General features: G+C 50.2%; 1 protein-coding gene across 1 annotated transcript in view; it reads right to left on the bottom strand.

Moving 5' to 3' along the window:
* The window catches only part of CMIP (c-Maf inducing protein), an 81,188-nt gene that overhangs the window by 56,398 nt on the left and 5,510 nt on the right, over positions 1-19,280 (bottom strand). Inside the window, exon 2 of the mRNA XM_006754462.2 lies at positions 15,376-15,426. Coding sequence (XP_006754525.1) covers positions 15,376-15,426 — 51 coding nt within the window. The remainder of the gene's footprint in view (positions 1-15,375; positions 15,427-19,280) is intronic.

Raw genomic sequence — 19,280 nt, 5'->3', positions numbered from 1 at the left:
TGGCAAGGATATTGAGAAAAGGGAACCTTAGTACACTGCTGGTGGGAATGCAGACTGGTACAACAACTGTGGAAAACAGTATGGAGTTTCCTCACAAAACTAAAAATGTAACTGCCATTTGACCCAGTTATCCCACTTCTAGGAATACATCCTAAAGAATCCTAAAACACCATTCACAAAGAATAGATACACTCCTGTGTTCATAGCAGTGCTATTTACAACAGCTAAGATCTAGAAGCAGCCCAAGTGCCCATCAGCAGATGAGTGGATAAAAAAAGCTGTGGTACATTTACACTATGAAATACTATGCAGCAGTAAAAAAAACTCTTACCTCTTGAGACAGCATGGAGGGACCTGGAGAGTGTTATGCTAAGCGAAATAAGCCAGTCAGAGAAAGAGAAGTATCACGTAATTTCACTCACATGCAGAATCTAATGAACAAAATAAACTGATGAACAAAATAGATCCAGATATATATAAGCATGGAACAGACTTTTGAACTCTGGAGGAAAGGTGTGGGAGGGTGTGTGGGAACAGATCAACCAAAGAACTTGTATGCATATATGCATAATCCGTGGACACAGACAATAGGGTGGTGAAGGCCTAGGGTAGGGCAGGCTAGAAGAGGTCAATGGGGGAAAAAGAGGGTCAAGTAATACTTTCAACAATAAAGATTAAAACAAACAAATAAATAAACAAATTGAAGAGTTGAGCTTTGCCTCCCTGGCTGCCCAGTGACAGTTCCAGACTGGCTGCAGCTGGGGTGTCCAACTGACATCTACCTGGAGAGCCGGGTCCTGGGGAGACAGGCAATTTGTCTAAAAGAGGGGAAAGTGCCTGAGCACTCAGCTCTTTAAGTGCCCACTAGGAGCCATGTCGCGGCAGTCATTACCACTTCCAAGAAAACAGCAGGAACTCGGCACAGTGTCCATCTCTTGGCATCAGCTGGTTGCCCAGGCAACTGTGTATCTGGCTGGTAAGATGAACTGGCCTTGGTACCAGTCTCTCAGCTGGGTGCCACATCCTACCTGGCACTTAGAGCCTGCTGCACCCTTGGCAAAATAGAATCACCACATGGTTCCATTAGACTACATTTAAAAATTGTATGTGACTTTCTCACTGACTCTCTGGGCTCCTTGGGGCCTTGTCTGTTTCTTTACTGTTTTGTGCAGCGACTGGAACTACTTAGGGCATATGGAAGGTGCTTTCAGTGTTTGTAAAGGGAGAATAAAAATCAGTAATAATGGCTGACACGTATGAAGTGCTTGCGCTGTGTTAGGCACTGCAACCAAGTCCTTTAGCCCTCCCAGTGCTCCTCAAAAGCTCCTGTGGGCAGGAACCACGGCGGGGAGGGGGGAGGGGAGAGGAGCCAGATTCCAGCTGAGTCAGGGGAGGCCCAGGAGTCTGCACTTGTACTAGTCAAGTGTCCAGATAAGAACGATTGGTCAGAATCCCATCTTCTTAGAAAGAGCTGGAGGGCAGCTGAGATCTTACTATTTTTGACTTTTCAGTGTTCTGGTAGATTATCTGTTTTTTGAAATAATACATGTTCATTGATAAACAAGGATTGTAAAGGTAAGAGATAAAGGGCACGGGAACTGTCATGTGAGCTTACAACCTGCACATTTGTCTGCTGGTGACCATCATTTCATGGATTCTCTTTCTGTGCGTGCACACACACACACACACACACACCTAGAATATAAGTGTACATACTTTTAGCTCTTCTCATACATGTTGGCTTTCTTTAACTGCACCCCTGAATCCATGCTAACACTATGACATATACTGGGGTTCCACAAACTTTTTCTCTGAAGGACTAGGTAATAAATACTCCAGGCTTTTCCAGCCACACCCTGCTGTTGTGGCGTGAAAGGCTGGGGCCGGGTCCCTATCAAACCCGTCTTTAGAAAAGCAGGTGGTGGGCTGGACAGCTGGCTGGACCCCTGGTACCGGTCAGTTCAGATCTTTCTCCGCAGTCATACATAATCAAACACAAGTGGGGTCAGAGATTGATTTTGTCCTCAGCTTTGTTGCTTTGTTCCTCCTCTTGTTTTACAAAAAGGCCTCACATTATACCCAGGTCTCTGAGTCTTTTTTTCTCTAAACCTGGTGGAAGTCGATCTGTAGCAATTAATGTAGATTTTCCCGTGCTGTGTTTCTGTAAACCGCCTTAAATACCACCTGGGCAACGGGGGCCTATACATTTAGAAAACGAAAACAAAGCAAAAAGACAACCTACCCCCTGCCCTCAGCTTCTGTGCAAACCCTCACAAAGGTCTTCCTGGCAGTAAGACGCCGAGGCCTTCAGACGCTGTGACCACGATACCTCAGTGACCGGGCGCTCCCCTCTGGGGCGCTCTTTCTCAGGGGCCATGTCTGCTCTGAGTTAGCCCTGTTAGTCCAGCACATACCTCCAGGGTCCCGAAGGACACGCACAGCCCACACATCCTCCCCAGTCTTCCCAACATCCAGAGACTAGCCCTGCCTCGCCTTAATGATAAATGCGACACAGTCACTCCACACCCAAGGCGTGGTGGCGATCCCACGTTCAAAGCATCCTGTTTAAGAAGGTCCTGTTATTTTCCAATGACGTACAGGGCTGGGAGCCCCGTGCAGAACCCGAACCCAATACTGAAGACTGCAGTGCAGACCTCTAATTAATCATTAATAGGAAATGCCACTTTCTGAAGAACACCCTCCTCCCCGACTCCCCGAGTCATAGCAACCCACTAAATAAATTAAAAACACACAAATACTGTACCAGGGGCTGCTCTTCCTCTGCCATGTGGGAGGCGTCAGCCCCTAGTGCGCTTCGCTGTCCTGAGCCGCAGACACCAGCACAGGGCTGTCTCTTCTGGGCCAGATAAAAGGAAATCTCTATCCCAAATAAGGAGTTCCCGCTCGGCCTCAAGACGGTAGCGCAGCATATCAACCAGAGCCTCGGCTGTTTATTTGACTAAGAACTTTATCTAGTGCTTCCAGTACTTCCAAGGACGTCCGACCTGTTCACCCTGTGCTTGGGGAGCCTCCATTCCTGGCTGGGCTGTCTCCTCTCTGCTGCAGCCACGGCTCCTCTACAAAGGGCCTTAGTTTATGAGCGCCCTGGAAGAGGATCCCATCCCCTGATAAGTTTATTTATAGTTGATCCCCAGGCAGGAGGAGTAGCCAGGCAGGTAGCGACTGTGCACTTGAATCTAGGGCAGTGATGGTGAACCTATGACACGTGTGTCAGAGGTGACCCGCGAACTCATTTTTTTGGTTGATTTTTCTTTGTTAAATGGCATTTAAATATATAAAATAAATATCAAAAATATAAGTCTTTGTTTTACTATGGTTGCAAATATCAAAAAATTTCTATATGTGACACGGCACCAGAGTTAAGTTAGGGTTTTTCAAAATGCTGACATGCCTTGCTCAAAAGGTTCACCATCACTGGCCTAGGGTAAGGCGTACTCCGCCTTCCCGGGTGGGACCGTGGAGAGGCAGGGTTTGCAGGGGCTGCTCCTTCCTTGCCGAGGAAGGTCTCTCAGGCACACAGAGAACTCTACTTGCCCAGGGGAAGTCCAAGGTGGAGCCTGGGAATAGGACTTGGAGGGTGTTCATCATGGTGGTCTGTTACCTGCGTAAATGGAGGAGATGCTCACAGAGAATCCAAAAGCTACAGATGCAACCAGCCACCTATGCTTGACCACAGGTCCAGAGGGACCCAGCAGCAGGGCCCACTGGACACAGAAGGAGGCTCAGGCCTGGGTTTGAATTCTGGCTCAGACACATGGGAAAATTTAATCTAAGATTTCATCTAAGAGTCAGTTTTCTCACCTGTAAAATGGGGATATAATTGCCACTTCTCAGGGACATTCTATGACCTAAATAAGATAACAGAGATGAAAACCAGTAGGAGTTCAATGAATGTCTATTGCTCTTTCTTCAAACTATTACAGTGGTTCTTCATCTGGGCTGTGTATCAGAATCACCTGGGGGCATGTACTAGTAAAACACAGCTTGCTGCACCCTCCTCCCCTACCTTCAAGTTTATGAAACTAAGATTTGTGTTTCTAGTAGGTTCCCAGACCCTGTAGATGCTGCTGTTCTGGGAACCCCACTTTGGGAACCACTGAGCTGTTGGTTCAAAACCCCTGGGTCTATTATGGCGGGAGGCCTGGGAGAGGATGGGGACCATCCTGGATTGGGAGTTTAATGCAGATGTTGACAAAGGCTTCAAGAGCCAATAGATAGATGCCAAAGGGCAGCTCAGGGCTGCGTTGGCCCCTGACCCGCCAGATGTGCTTTTTGGAGTCCATGTGCTCACTCCCGGACATCTGCTGCAGCCCAGAAATCAGATTCGGCTCATTCTGCTGAAGGGTCTTTTCCAAGCACCTGCCTGGCCCAGCCAGCCCCCACCCAACAACAAACCACCTGGCCTTCCTGCCACCACAGTCAGAAGGCTCAGGTAGGGGGAGCTTCAGGTCCCTCTGCAGTTCTCACCCTGTGGGTTGCGACCCCTTTGGGGGTCGAACGACCCTTTCACAGGGGTCACCTAACATCATCGGAAAACACATATATAATTACATATTGTTTTTGTGATTAATCACTATGCTTTAATTATGTTCAATTTGTAACAATGAAATTGGGGGTCACCCCAACATGAGGAACTGTATTAAAGGGTCGCGGCATTAGGAAGGTTGAGAACCACTGCTCTAGAGGACATTCTATTTCAGGGCTTTCTGCAAAACTATCCATCAGTTCTAAGAAGGCACCAGGGTCCCGGGGAAGCAGGTCTATGGTGGTTCTGCCCTTGTCTCCTGGTCAATTAGCATCTCTCCCAAATACCTTTCCACCTGGAGACTGGAGCTGGCTGCCCCACTGGGGATTTTCTCATCACTGGGTGTGGCAAGGACCTAACTCCTCTGGGGGAACAGGCGCTGCTCTTTTTGGAGTCTCTGTTTGGCCTCATCGCCTCGTCGCCAAGCCAACAGGCGGCAGGAGCCTCAGGACAAACACAGAAGGGCAGGCCACCTTCCCCTCCAAGGCTGGATCCCTGCCACGGCCCCACCCAAACACTGACCGCACCCCCATCCCAGGGGTGCACTGCCCACAGCCCAGCTCCAAAAGGGACCCACTGCAGATTTCTGTAGAAGAACAAAAGGTCTTGCTAGTCAAGATACTGCCTCATATTTATGTTTCAAACACTTCTTTAAAGAGAAAGAGAGAAAAAAAATTCTGCCTTAAAGGGCAGAAAACAAGTTCACCCACAAACCGTTTACGTGAAAAAACTTCCTTGTATGGTTCGTGACTCATCAGCCCCCATCGAGGCATGCGTGGGATGACACGCGAAAGCTCTGCTCCCCCCTTCCTTGTCTGGAAAAAAAGCAACTACCCACAATGCCCTTCTCTCCTGGCTGTTTGAAGAGCCGGCTGTCATGCACCACTCCTGAGGCCCAGGGAAGACCTCCACACAGGAGGTGTGGGGGTGTCTAGGATATCCCCGAGCCCAATGCTGGCTCTCTGGTGGGGCCTGGGGAAGCTCTGGCTGGGGCAGGGAGGTGCAGGGAAAGGTCTGGGTCCCAGGAACAGGGCACAGACCCAGTGCCTCCACTGTGTCTTGGGGCAGCTCATCTTCCCCGCCCCCCACTGGGGATGAAGGGGCTCTGGCCTGTGTGGCTCAGTTGGTTGCTGGTTTCAAGTGGGAATGGTTAGAGGGACTGACAGGGTGAGGATAAGGAAGTAAAGGGCCCCTCGCTGCCTGTAACCCACCGATGGCAGGTGTTCGAAAAACGCCTGTCCTTTTTCTCAGAAACTTAGTTTCCCTGTCTGGACAGCAGTTTTTTGTTTTATTGATTTCAGAGAGGAAGCGGGGGAGAGAGAGAGAGAGAAACACCAATGATGAGAGAGAATCATGGATCGACTGCCTCCTGCACATCCCACACTGGGGATCGAGCCCAAAATCTGGGATGTGCCCTGATTGGGAATCAAACCATGACCTACCTCCTGGTTCATAGGTTGATGCTCAACCACTGAGGCACGCTGGGTGGGTTGGACACAGTTTTCCTGAAAGATCTAAAGTCCCATCCAGCTCGACCCCTGTCTGAATGGAATACTACGAAAGTGTAAAAAAGAAAGAAGGAACTCTGGCCAGTGTGGCTCAGTTGGTTGCTGGTTTGATTCCAGGTCAGGGCACATGCCCGGGGTTGCACACTCAATCCCCGGTAGGGGCCGTGCAGGAGGCAGCCAATCAATGTTTCGCTCTCACAGCATGTTTTTCTCTCTCCCTCTCCTTTCCTCTCTCTAAAAATCAATAAAAATATCTTTTTTTAAAAAAAGGAACAAAGGAGATCTGTACAGGCTGTTATGGAAAGCTCGCCACCATATGTAATTAAAGGGGAAGAAGCGAGAACCACAACAGTGTGGGTAATAAAACCTTAGGAAAGGTCCTGTGGGATGCGAACAGGACTGCCTTTGGGAAAATGGACTTGGGGGAGGAAAAGACTGTGCTTTGTACAACTTTCTGTACTTCTCAGAATTACCACATACATGCATAACTTTTTAAACATGTTTTTATTGATATTTTACAGAGAGGAAGGGAGAGGGATAGAGAGTTAGAAACATCGATGAGAGAGAAACATCGATGAGAGAGAAACATCGATAAGCTGCCTCCTGCATATCCCCCCTGCCCCCCCCAACTGGGGATGTGCCCGTACCAAGGTACACGCCCTTGACCGGAATCGAACCCGGGACCCTTTAGACCACAGGCCGACACTCTATCCACTGAGCCAAACCAGGCAGGGCCATGCATAACTTTTTGACTTAAATGTTAACAAAGGATGCCTGGGGGATGGAAAAGGGTGACTGGAATGGGGGCATGAAGGAATTTTCTGGGGTGATGGGAATTTGGGTGGTGGTTACCCAGGTGAATACAATAGTCAAAACTCACCACACCCACCAGTTAAGATGTGTGCATGTTGTTACATGTAAATCATAGATCGATGTTTTATCGCTAAAAACGTGTTGCCAGAGGTTCATGGACAGTGGGAATTTTTAAGTTTTCTTTGTCTTTTACACAATTAAAAGAAAACCTTAATAAATGTGACTTTTAAATACCCCGTGCCTTGCGATTCTAATACACTGCTGGCTGGTGTGCAAATTAGATCATCACTTTGGAAAACCACTGGGCAGCATCTGTTAAAGGGGATCCTTTGTCGGCCCGGGGGTCTGTGCTCCATAGGATGTGGACATATGTTCGCCAGAAGGCATGTTTCTAAAGGTCCTACTGGTAATAGCCAACTGGAAATATCTATTCATAACAGAATGAACAAATTAATACCCTAGTCATTCAACAGAACACCGTACAGCGAAGTGAATGAATAAATGTTTGCTACACACAACAGCATGGATAAATATTATAAACTTAATTTTGAGCCATAGGAGTCTAGCATAAAAAAGTTCAACCTGTATTATTCTATTTGTACAAGGTTCAGATACATGAACACTAATCTATGCTGCTAGAGGCAGGATCGTGGTTTCCTGTGGTGAGGTTGGGTTGGGGGCATTGAGTCCGGAGAGGTGAGGGGGCTCCTTGGAGGTGCTCTGTGTCTTGATCTGGGTGCCAGTTATCAATTCTGTGAGAATTCACCTAGCACTATTCTTTTGATCTGTGCACTCTTCTCTATGTATGTTATCCTTTAATGAAAATTTATTTTAAAAAAACAACAGATAAAAATGTCCCATGTCTATTGCAAAGAGCGGGGAAAGTGGCGATTGCTGCAAAGGCTTGATGCTTGCCTCTGCCTCTATGGGGACTCCATGCCCACGGCCCCACCCTCTCCAGGTCCACGGTGGTGCCACCTCCCACCAGCAGGAGGAGGCTCGGTTCAGAGACACACTCACTGGTTCTAGCTGTGCACGTGGACAAGCCCTTTGCCTCTCTGCTCCTCCTTCAAGATGAGTATAACTCAACTGACAAGGTTGCAAGAGACCACACACGAGAGCCCCCAACATAGCGCCTGGTGTTAGTAGAAATAACTGTTCTCTTCATCTGCGGTAAAGTAAGCCCACGAGAGCATGAGCTCTGCTCCCCAGGCTGCCCTGCCCTCTGCCACTTGTTAGTTTCAATCCCTGAAGCCTGCCTTGTTATTAGTTACAGGGTCCCTGATGATGCGCTGAAGGCCATGAGCTGTGGCTGCGAGCGGCTGAAGACTGTGGCCTTCCCAGGGGACTGGCCCCCGCTGGGTCCATGAGCATCAGTGCTGATGGGGCCTGGCTGGACTTGCCTCTGTAAGGCCTCTGCTCTTGACTCAGCGCCACCACCAGCTGTCCCTCCCGCTGAGGCCCCTCTAGAAGACTTGGACTGTGGCGGGCCCCCTGCCTCTGGGTAAGCCCCTTCTTTCACAGGGTTCCACAGAATCCCTTGATCCCCTCTGAGGGGGTCACAGAGCCGTCTCTCCCCAAGCACCAGAAATTAATCTCAATGGGATTCCTGCCTTTTGACCTGGATGAAGCCGACCTGTGGCCTGGGCCACCAAGAGCACTGAGGCCACCTCTCGACCATCCTTTCTTGCCTCCCTGCTTTACCCTCCTTCTCAGAGGCAAGACAGCTGACACTCATGACCACAGGACCAGGAGGTCACGAAAGCAGGGATGGTGGCAACCTTCACTCCCTCTGTCAACTTCCTCTGTCGGTGCTACGCTGAGAAAAGGTCTGTCTCAGGGGAAAGGAGTACAGTGATTGACCAGTGATGCCTTCCATGGGCTCCCTCGGGGGTGGGTGGCACAGATGCTATGCACGTGCCCTTTCTCTAGAACTGTTTCTGGAACCTTTCTACACAAAGGGAAAACAGGGTCCTTAACCGTTAAACAAGAATAGGATTAATTAACATTAATACTTATATGGCAGATAATGTCCAAAGCTCTTTACAACTATTAACCCATTTAATCGCCACACAAACATAACGAGCTTGGTCTTACTGTGAACCCCATTTTATTTAGGAGGAAAAGGAGGAACAAGACTGGTCCAGGGCCACAGCACCAGTAGTGGTGGTAGAGCCGGGATTTGAACCCAGGCAGTGTGGTACAGAGCCCTCATCCATAGGCATTACAAAAATTATTCTTTGGGACCAAACTGGCACTACGTGGTAAGAGCCACCAGAAACTACTCCACCTCTGTCCACTGCCCACTGCTCTGGAAATCTGCCCTACAAAATCTTCCAAAAGCCCTAGCTGGTTTGGCTCAGTGGATAGAGCATCAGCCTGTGGACTGAAGAGTCCCAGGTTCAATTCCTGGTCAGGGCACAATGCCCGGGTTATGGGCTGGATCCCCAGTAGGGGGCATGCAGGAGGCAGCCGATTCTTTCTCATCATTGATGTTTCTATCTCCCTCTCCCTCTCCCTTCCTCTCTCTGAAATAAATAAAAACATATTTTAAAGCAACAACAACAAAAACCCAAGCTCTGCCATGTAACAGTTATGTGACCTTGGGGTGCATGGCTTAACCCAGGGGTGGGCAAACTTTTTGACTCGAGGGCCACAATGGGTTCTTAAACTGAACCGGAGGGCCGGAACAAAAGCATGGATGGAGTGTTTGTGTGAACTAATATAAATTCAAAGTAAACATCATTACATAAAAGGGTACGGTCTTTTTTTTCAATAGTTTTATTCATTTCAAACGGGCCGGATCCGGCCCACGGGCCGTAGTTTGCCCACGGCTGGCTTAACCTCTCAGCTTGTCTCCACATCTGTGAAATGGGGAAATGGGAGGATGTGGTCCCTCTTTAGGGTTTTGAGGATTCAACAGGGAGCCACCTGCTTGGTATAGGAGTGAGCGCCCGTCAAGGCTGGTGATGGCCACCTGCTGGCTTGTGTTGAGGGAGGGCTGCCTGCAGTCGCAGACTCAAGGTACGTGCCGGGGGACATGCGCTCAGAGGGATGTGCAGTTGGGTAGAGAAAGTTATCTGGGGGGGCACAGCTACAGGACTAGAAGGAAAGGCCTTGGCCCAAGAAGGGAGAGAGGGATGGGCCCAGGAGGAAGGTAGGAGTTGGGGGTAACAGAACACACTAGAGGGTCCCACCCTTCCCCATTAGCTTCCCCTCAGGAGAGGGCATCAGCTCAAGGGCCTTTTGCTCTTTGCCCTGTTCCCCAGGAATCCTGGCACCAGCTGGGGCCTCTCCCCCTGCATGAATGGGGGTGAGGGGTCCAGCCCACCCGAGGGGTTGGCCCGATGAGAGAGAGAACCTAGGCTGTCAGGCCCATGGCCTTTGCCTCCGAGCGCTGGCTCTTCACCTGCCCACTGGGGATGCTGCCGGTTTCTGTGCCTCAGTGGGGGCTCTGGGCATAGGATGGGCTCACCCAGGGCCGGATGTGGGAGCCAGAGTGTGACATCTTGAGGAGCCAGCTGACTTTGGCAATGTCTTCTGTCTCCTTAGATTCTTGGTCCCCTCACCTACGGGATGGGGTAGCAAAGACCTGGCAGAACGTTACAAGACTGAGGTAGCTGACATGCCCGAAGTGGCAGGCGCAGCAGTGCTCAAACCTGGTGAACACCTGTGGCCCGCCCCGGGTAGGGCCTCCTCAGGATAGACTTCACCTTCCTCAGTTCTTACAGATGCCACAAGGGGCACAGGTGGGGCTGGGAAGGGGCTGGTCCCTCCCACCAAAGCCACACTGGAGACACACCAATAAGGGTGCCTTCGATGCTCTCACAGCGGGGCTCCTTTCAAAGTGCTTCACAAGTAACAGAGCCTCCATCCTCACGACCCAATGAGCAAGGTACTAGTATTATCCCCATTTCACAGAGGAGAAAACCGAGACCCAAATAAACATTCCATACCTGATGCACTCTTAAAACAGTCACACGCACACGCGCACACACACACACACACACACACACACACACACATTCTTTCACCCTCCTACTCTGTACAGAGGTAGGAGGAGCTGTGGACTGAGGGGAGAGGGGACAACACCGGAGGCCATGCTGCCCAGGGGTTTGGGAAACCCTGCTGGGGAGGAAGAGGCAGTGTGGCCCAGGCAAATGGCCAGGAGGGATGCAAACCTGGGCTGGGATTTTCCCAGAGCCAAGGGCAGCCTTGGGTCAGCCCTGCCTCACACAGTCTGCTCCTCTGCCTCCAGCACTCGGCCTCAGCCCCTGGGGCTGTTCTTTGTGACCCAGCTCCCCCAGGGGATGAAATCTGTTTAGTTTTCAAGACTTTTGTGCAATGGCTGGAGACCCCCTTGACCAGGACAAGGCTGTTATTCAGAGCTGGAGGCACCAGAGGTGCCGAGCCGGCAGGCTATCAAAGCAGGTGCATCTTGCTTCTTGGGTTCCTCCATGGGCCTGGTACTGTCTCCTCCAAACTGGTAGTCTGGGCCTGTGGCCTCACATCTTGGACACAGAAACAGGGCAGTCTTCCCACAGCTTTGTACACACACACCCAGCTCTCACAGCCTGGCACTCACTCTTGGTCTCATCACACAAACTAGGCTGTTCCCTCATGGTCTTTACACATGGCTAGGCCTGCCCCTCATGGCCTTGCACACAGACAGGCCTGTCCCCACATGGCCCTGTGTACACATAAGCCTGTCCCCTCACAGCCCTGTGTACACATAGGCCTGTCTGCTTATGGTATTGCACACAGACAGGCCTGTCTCCACAGGACCTGGCCTCTACGGTACATCTCTGAGTCAGAAATAAGGCCTCATTAACGCCGTACCACTGTTTATGCTTCCATACCCTCGGGAATTGGCCTCAGGGGCTAAACCACCCAAACCAAACAGGGCTGGCCTCCCCAAGGAGCCTTGGGACACTGTGCCCTGCTCCATTGCATGCTGGGAGTGCTGGAGCTGCCATCATACTGCCCAGAGTAACCTCGTCCCACCCTCCTTCCTTGTACCAGACATGGTGGTTATCCTGCAGAGCTTTGAGGTGGGAAGGCAGGAGGCTGAGAGGAAGAGCAGAGCTGCTCAGAGAGAGGGGGGCCAGGCAAGGGGGTCCTGGGGGCTGGGACATTGTGGGTCACACACCACTTCCCCTTCAGGCTGGCTTTGGGCAAGTGACACAAATGTCCTCACACTGAGACACGATGATGCTCAAAGCATAGTGCCCCAAGCTGAGAAAACGCTCCAAATGGCCTGTGACTGCAGCTGACAGCAGGTGAACACACTGGAATTCAGAGCTGCAGCCATTAAGTAGAGGGGTTACCAGGACAAGAATATTATATGGCTATTTTCTTTATTCACAACAGTGTGAGGTAGATGCCACAGCAGTGTTTCTCAACCTTTTTGTGTTACTGTCCCTGTAAGGAGCCCTTTTAGACATTCCCACACTCCATATGCCCTCCTGCCTTTGAAATTAAATACTAAAAACTAAGATTTTGTTGAACAGAGCTGAACTTTGGAGGGCCACGTGCTACTGTAGTAATTTAAGGTTTTTAAAGCCCCAAACAACCAATTCTGGCCTCCTTGGGGGCAATGCCACCCCTTGTTGAGAATGCTCTAGACAAGATACCAGTACTTCTTGATAAAAACTAACCAATGGGAACATAGTATTTAAGAAGTAACATTCTTTACAAATGGAAGAATGTATGCTCTGTGTGAACTGCAGTCACAACATGCAAATACATATTGGTGTAGGGAGAAAAAGACAAAACAACCTTTGGGAAATTTAAAAACTGAAACTGAAGTTGTAGGATTTCTAAAGTCCTTAATTTTGATGTCCTATTGATTTTATTGTTTAGTTAAAGATATAGAAAAGGAAGAAAGAAAAAAACCAAAAATGGTTGATTGCGAAAAGGAAGGAGAGAGTGGCTGCATGCAGAGAAGTGACTGCAGAGTCCAAAGCTCAGAATCAGCCCCACTGGATTACGTGTTCAGGCATCTGCTGGACAGACCGACAGATCTGCACTGAAATCTGCTGTGTGACTATGGGCAGATCACTGCACCTCTCTGAGCTCCTTCATTTGCTGAATGACAGCAACACCCAGGGAAGCATCCAGCCGTGCTTGGCACATTGTAGGAACTCAGTAACGGCATCTGAATTCTGCTAGAATCTATGCAGACCACAAGGCTAGTCAGCTACAGAGCCCGGATTTGAATCCAGGTCTCTAAGTTCATTTTGCTAGCCAGCACCTGTTTCTTTGCCATTTTAAAAGGAAGGAGAACATGCCTTCTCCAGTCTCAACAAAACTGGGTGGCAAAAAGCCACGGGAATGAAACCAAGTTGCTGACCCTGAGATACACTGCCACCTGGTGGCAGCATACCTGAAGTACTGGGGGGAGGGGAGGAGGTGGGGAGCAGGGGCAACTGTCAAAGGGAACAACCAGTATCGTACACATGCCCAAGACACAGTCAGACGCTTACACAGTGAGAACAGAAGTCATCGTCCACCACCAGCTGGCAGGAGGAGCCACACTGCCAGATGCTTGCTGGTTCCTTGACACCTGACTTGGGTTTCCTGGATACTTTCTTCTTCTTCTTCTTCTTTTTTTTTTTTTAAATAAATTTAACTGATTAAACTTAATAACCATAAATAAACCAAACACCACCAACTGAGCGCAGAACTTCATGGGCACTGCTAGAAGCCTGTACTCGTTCAATCGTATCTGAACCTCACGTGCCATCCTTGACGTTTGAATGTGTCCATTTCAAGATGCCGCTTTCAGATCATCTTTCTAGCCCATCAGTTTTCTGAAACCCGGCTTTCTGTGCCCACCACCTCATTCATCTCTGGCAGCTGTGTAACATTCACAAATTCCACAAGCTCTGCCCTTCGGATGGATATTGGCATAAATCACTGTTGAAAAACATGCTGAGCAGAGCAGGGCAGAAAGCAGAGCTCTGTGGAACACACTAAAGACATCCTCTCCCTCAACACTGATGTTGGCCACCTTTTCAATGAGGCGTTTTCCCAGCCTGTCAGGTAGGCTGTCTGTCTCTAAGTACTCTCTGCCCTGTCCTGAGCTAACAAAAAACAAGGCAATCACTCGGTGAGGGCTCACATGGAAAACACGCAGAGAATAAAGAGGGGGAGACTGGCCGTTAAATGGCCTCCTCCTTCAGGGAACCCCACCCCCACCCCCGACCACCACCATCTTCTCTCCCTCTCACCTGTTCTGGCAATGAACTCCCATGGCCCCCATAGGTCCTGACGCCTGCCCTGCCCATCCTGGGACACAGCCGTGGAGAGCCAGGCCTTAAGGACACTCTCCCCGGGAAGTCGAGCTCTCAGCAGTACCTGTTGCCTCTGTGAGCAGGCATGCACCACCTTTCCTTTTCAGCCGCCACCCAGTGCTTCCCACCTACATTCAGACACCTCCAGGTATGGGGGAAATGTAGGCTGGAGCCCTGCCTCACGACCTCTAACTATGGGAGCTGGGCTCCAGCCTAGCCTCACCTTTCCCATACATGAAATGGAAGCAGTGATAGTAGCCAGCCGTATAAGGCAGAGGCAAGGGTGAAATGGACAGGCTCGGCTTAGCTGCAAGTTCCTGGTACACAGTTGGTGCTCAATAAATGCCAGTCCTTTCCCTAAGCAGCCACAACGTGGAGACATGCTCAGCCTCTGAGACTGCCCTATAGGCAACCAGGCGAGAGGACCTTTTTCCGGGGTTGTGTTTCTGTCCTCCGCCTGGCTGTGACGACAGCCCCTCCAGAGGCACGAGAGGAATGCTGAGTGTTCCCTTGGTCATTCCAAGATGGCACATGGCCTTCAACCCTGCACCAGGCCAGCCACTCACCCTCGTGGCTCTCCAGCTTACAGTACAACTGAAGCCCAGGGCATGTGCCGGTCATTCCAGCCATTCCCTGCTGCCTCCGCCCTTGTGGCCATCACAGCTTGTTCTAAACTAAAAGATCAGAAGACAGGAGGGCCAGGGAGGCGGGGCACGAGGGGAAGCTGCCTGAGCCAACGCAGGACAGCAGGACGTGGACTTCCCAGAGGGTTGGGAGGACCCTCCTCAGCAGCTCAGGTCCCTGGGTCTTGAAAGTGGCCAGGAGAGGAGGAACTTCCCTTATGTGCTGGAAGGTTCTGGGCCACCCTAAGCAGAGCTCGAACTGGGAAATCAGGCCAAAAAACCAGGCAACTGAAGTGAAGAATTCCTTATGGAAACGCAGGTGGGCTTCTGAATGTCTGATAAATTTGCTTTGGTGCCACTTTTGGAAGTTCTTTCAAGACAATCTCAGGCCTGGAAGTCCTGCCTTCCCCAGCCCTGTTCCGAGAGCAAGAGGCCTGCACCCCTTTGTAAGGCAATGAGCAAAGCCCAGGGCCCACGGGGCAGGGGAGAGCAAGAGATCGCCACCTTCATGCCTCTGGGTATGGACCAACGTTGAGCCGTGCCCAGAACAGAGGCGGCCACCTCGAATGAGCAGCCGCATCAGGACTTACCTTCCACTGCAGAGAATGGAACCACTGGTCCCGCAGGTAGCTGTTGGCAGCCTGCAACGACAAAAACAGGACAGCAAGGTCCGGTCACACACTTGTAGCATTTCAGAGTTTTACAGGCCAGCACATGAGCCCAGCCTGTCTGTCCAACAGGATCTGCTCTGTGGTCCTAACACCTTTAGAGGGACTCACCAAGCTGAGCCCTTCGGGTACAAAACCACAATAGAAGTGATAAGCAGGGTGACTTTTCTGAAATAAGACCTCACTGCCATTGTATGCTATTTTACTGGGTAGGAGTGACCTCAGACACTGGTGGCTGGGAGAGCTTTAACTGCACCTGTATCCTGACCTATTTAGGATCACGGGAGGGGCCCAGATGAAGGGGACAGCAGCATGGTTGTGAGATGATGGTGGTGGGAGCTGTTTGGGCACCTCCTTTGTATCAAGTGCTGCTCAGGCACCTGGCAGTTATTACCCACATATTCCGTCCTCAGCCTGCACAACAGCTCTGTGAGGTGAGTGGCACATGCCCATTTCACAGAGGGAAAACTGAGACCCTAAGATCTTACATCAACTAAGCACCTTGTCTTCCAAGCCTGTGGGTTGAACCACTGTGTCTCCTGCCAACTGTAGAAAGTCACAGGAGAAAGCAGCCAGCCAGCTTTGAACTCGGACAGACCTGAGTTACAAATGACTGTGTGGAGAGCAAAACCTTTTATCTACACCACCCTAGTCCAGAGACCCTAGGCAGCTCAGCCTCGATTTTCTCATCTGTAAAGATCCACGCACCCACAGAAATGTCAGGAGGTCTGAGACGGATTCCTGTAAAGCATCTAGAAGCACGCTGGTCACACAGCAGGTGGTCAAACAGAAATGCACCCACTGTTATTATTATCATCACCATCATAGACTCCTCTCAAATTAAATGCGGCCTGAAGATGGCCTGTGGACTCTAGGACGTGTTGCTGCTGCTCTCACCCGGTTTGCAGCAGGTTTGCTGATGGTGAAAGCAGCATTTGCGGCATAGTTAACACACGCCAGACCTAGATAAGCCCTATGTGTGGACTGGCTCATTCAGTTCTTGCAAGTCTATCCCGAGAAACTGGTACTGTCAGCAGCTCATTCCTACGGTACAGATGAGGAGACTGAGGCTCGGAAGCCAATAGACTCTTCCACGGGCTCACAGGCAGCCAGTGTGGGGCCAGGATTAGAAGTCAGGTGGTTGAATTCATGCTGTGAATCACAATATTATGGCAGTCCAAGTTCTCCACTGACCACTCCTAAGGGCAGAAATGCAGCATCCAGTCCCACGTGACCCCACAGCCCTGTACCAAAGGCCAGGGCCTCCCTCTAAACATGAAAGTCCACCTTTTGCCCATCCCACTCCCAGGTGCATGCACAGCATGTAAACTTTGGGTCTCTCTCTGTCAAGGAGATCCAGGTCTCCCCACCTCCTCACCCTAATCACCATGGAAACATCAGCTCTGTCAGGGCAGAATTTGGGGAAGTCTCTGGGCTTGAATAAATGAACCAGTCCAGTGGCCACTGCAGTGGGGAATCAGGCTCAGGGACTCATTCATACCACACCTGGAGGCAAGGTGAGTTGAATCTGCCCTGCACGGGGAGCAGACTGGGGTTCACCTGTGTGATGCAGGGACTTCTGTGGTAGCTGAGTCTCCAACAGACCTGGGTCAAGTCTGGGCTCTACCATGGTCTATTGGTGTGACTGGAGCAAGTCCCCTGATGACACAAAGGCTGTGACAAAGGCGAGTCTGCTGCAGGGACCAGCAGTATCCCGAAGGGTCTGTGCTGGGTCACCTGTCAGTGCTGACCCAGCTCTGTGGTCTCATGACAACGCTTGTTCATTAGGATGATGGACTACATCCCATGCTCAGGGACAGCGGTGCCAAGATCCCAAGCACGAGAAAATCTATGTAAAACACTTACTTAGTGCAGTGCCCAGCATGTGCAAACACTCTACAGAGAGCAGCGATCAGTATCAGTGACAGCTGTGGCCAGTGGTGTGCTGATAAATGTGTAACAACAGGCTCCCCGGGATAAAAAAACAAAACACAACACACCACAGTGATCACAGCGTCTGCTGACTTCCATGCCGTGAGTGATGCCACCGTGGCTGATTCTGTCCCTAGACCAGAACTGGAAAGAGAGGCATTGGATCGGCTCTCAGGAGCCGGTATCAGATGGTACGAGTGGCTCCAGCATGCTCCTGGTCATTTCTCTGCCTTTTAACACACTGTAGTGGCCAGAGAAGGTGAGGTAGGCCAAATAAAGAACCCCAAATACTGTCTGCATCCTAATCCCCTATGAATATGACATCTTAGGGGGCCAAAGAGCTTGCAAATGTGATTTAGTTAAGGATCTTGAGGTGGGGAGGCCATTCTGGATTATGAATGAGCCACAAGGGTCCTTGTGAGAGGGAGGTGGAAGGTCAGGGAGTCACAGATGGAAGTAGAGGTTGGAGTGATGTGGCCACGAACAAGGGATGCGGGTGGCCGCGAGAAGCTGGAAATAGCAAAGGAACGGATTCTCCTCTAGAGCTTCCAGAAGGGACGAGCCCTGCCAACACCTTGATTTTAGCCCCGTGGGACACATGTTGGACTTCTGGCCTCCAGAACTGCGGGCAATAAATTTGTGTTGCTTTATCTACTAAATGTGTGGTCATCTGCCACAGCAGCAGTAGGAAATGAACCTGGGAGGTATGGCCAAGTTGGTTTAGTGTTGATGTAGGTCATTCATTGGTTCTGAGGGTCCACAGAAGGCCAGGGCAATGCCCAAAAGGTGTTGCTGGCTGGGCTAAATGACCAAGTGAAGACAAAAAGAGAGAATTAGAGAGGAAGATGGAGGAGAGGGAGAAGGAAAGAAACTCTCACCCCTCCCTCTTCTGTGCCATTGGCCCCACCATCTACCACCTGCCACTGCCTGCACTGTGCTCTTGTTTGTTACATGGTTTGTGTGCAACCAGCCCTGATGGTACCTGGTACTGCTAATCAGTGCTGGGAACTGGGGAGCTCATAGTCCACTCATCAGTCATTCATTCAGCAGGTCTCGCTTGGTCACCTGATAACCAGATGGTGTGAGCTCTACCAGCCAAGCTCCCAGCTGACACACCGTGGACAGGCAGCAGAGTGAGAAATAATCCTTTGCTGCCTTAAGCCACTTAGAATTTGGGGCTGCTTGTCCCTGTAGCATAACCTGTCTTGTTTTGTTTTGTTGTATGGCTTTTACATAGAATGTACACCCCACCACCATTCCGCCCTCACCCCTTCCTCGCTGCCTACTGAATTACACTTCAGGTCTCACCTGAAATGCCATTCTCCAGAATACCTGTCTTCATGGTGACTTGCCCCTCCCCATGCTTGACACATCAGGTGATGGCACCTCATCTAACATATCACACTATCCTGCAGTTGCTTGTTTCTTTGTTCTTCTTCCTCTCCAGGCTGTGGGCTCTGTGAGGTCAAGGACCTTGTCTGACTTATTCACCACTATGCCCACAAAACTCAGAGAAATCTTTGTTAAATGAAAGGATGGTTAGATAGATAGACAGATAGATACATGGGTGTGTAGATGAGTGGATAGATGGATGGATGAATAAATGGATGGTGGGTAGATGGATGGATGAATGGATGGACAAACAAATGGATGGGTGGGTGGATGGATGAATGAATGGATAAATCACCACTATACCCATTCTGCTCATTTAAAAAATGTCATATGTAATAGAATTTCAAACAAACTATTCAGCCTTGATATCCCAAGCCAAATTTGACTAAGGCTCTAGAAATAATCACGGCAGGCTTCTTCCTGCACATCTACTGTGTATCAGGTACAGTGCTAAGTACTTCACATGTAATATTGAGAATCCTTATGACATCCAGGGTCCAGTT

The sequence above is a fragment of the Myotis davidii genome, unplaced genomic scaffold, assembly GCF_000327345.1.
Source record: "Myotis davidii unplaced genomic scaffold, ASM32734v1 scaffold391, whole genome shotgun sequence".
NCBI lineage: Eukaryota > Metazoa > Chordata > Mammalia > Chiroptera > Vespertilionidae > Myotis > Myotis davidii.
This window is presented reverse-complemented; position numbering and strand designations above follow the sequence as displayed.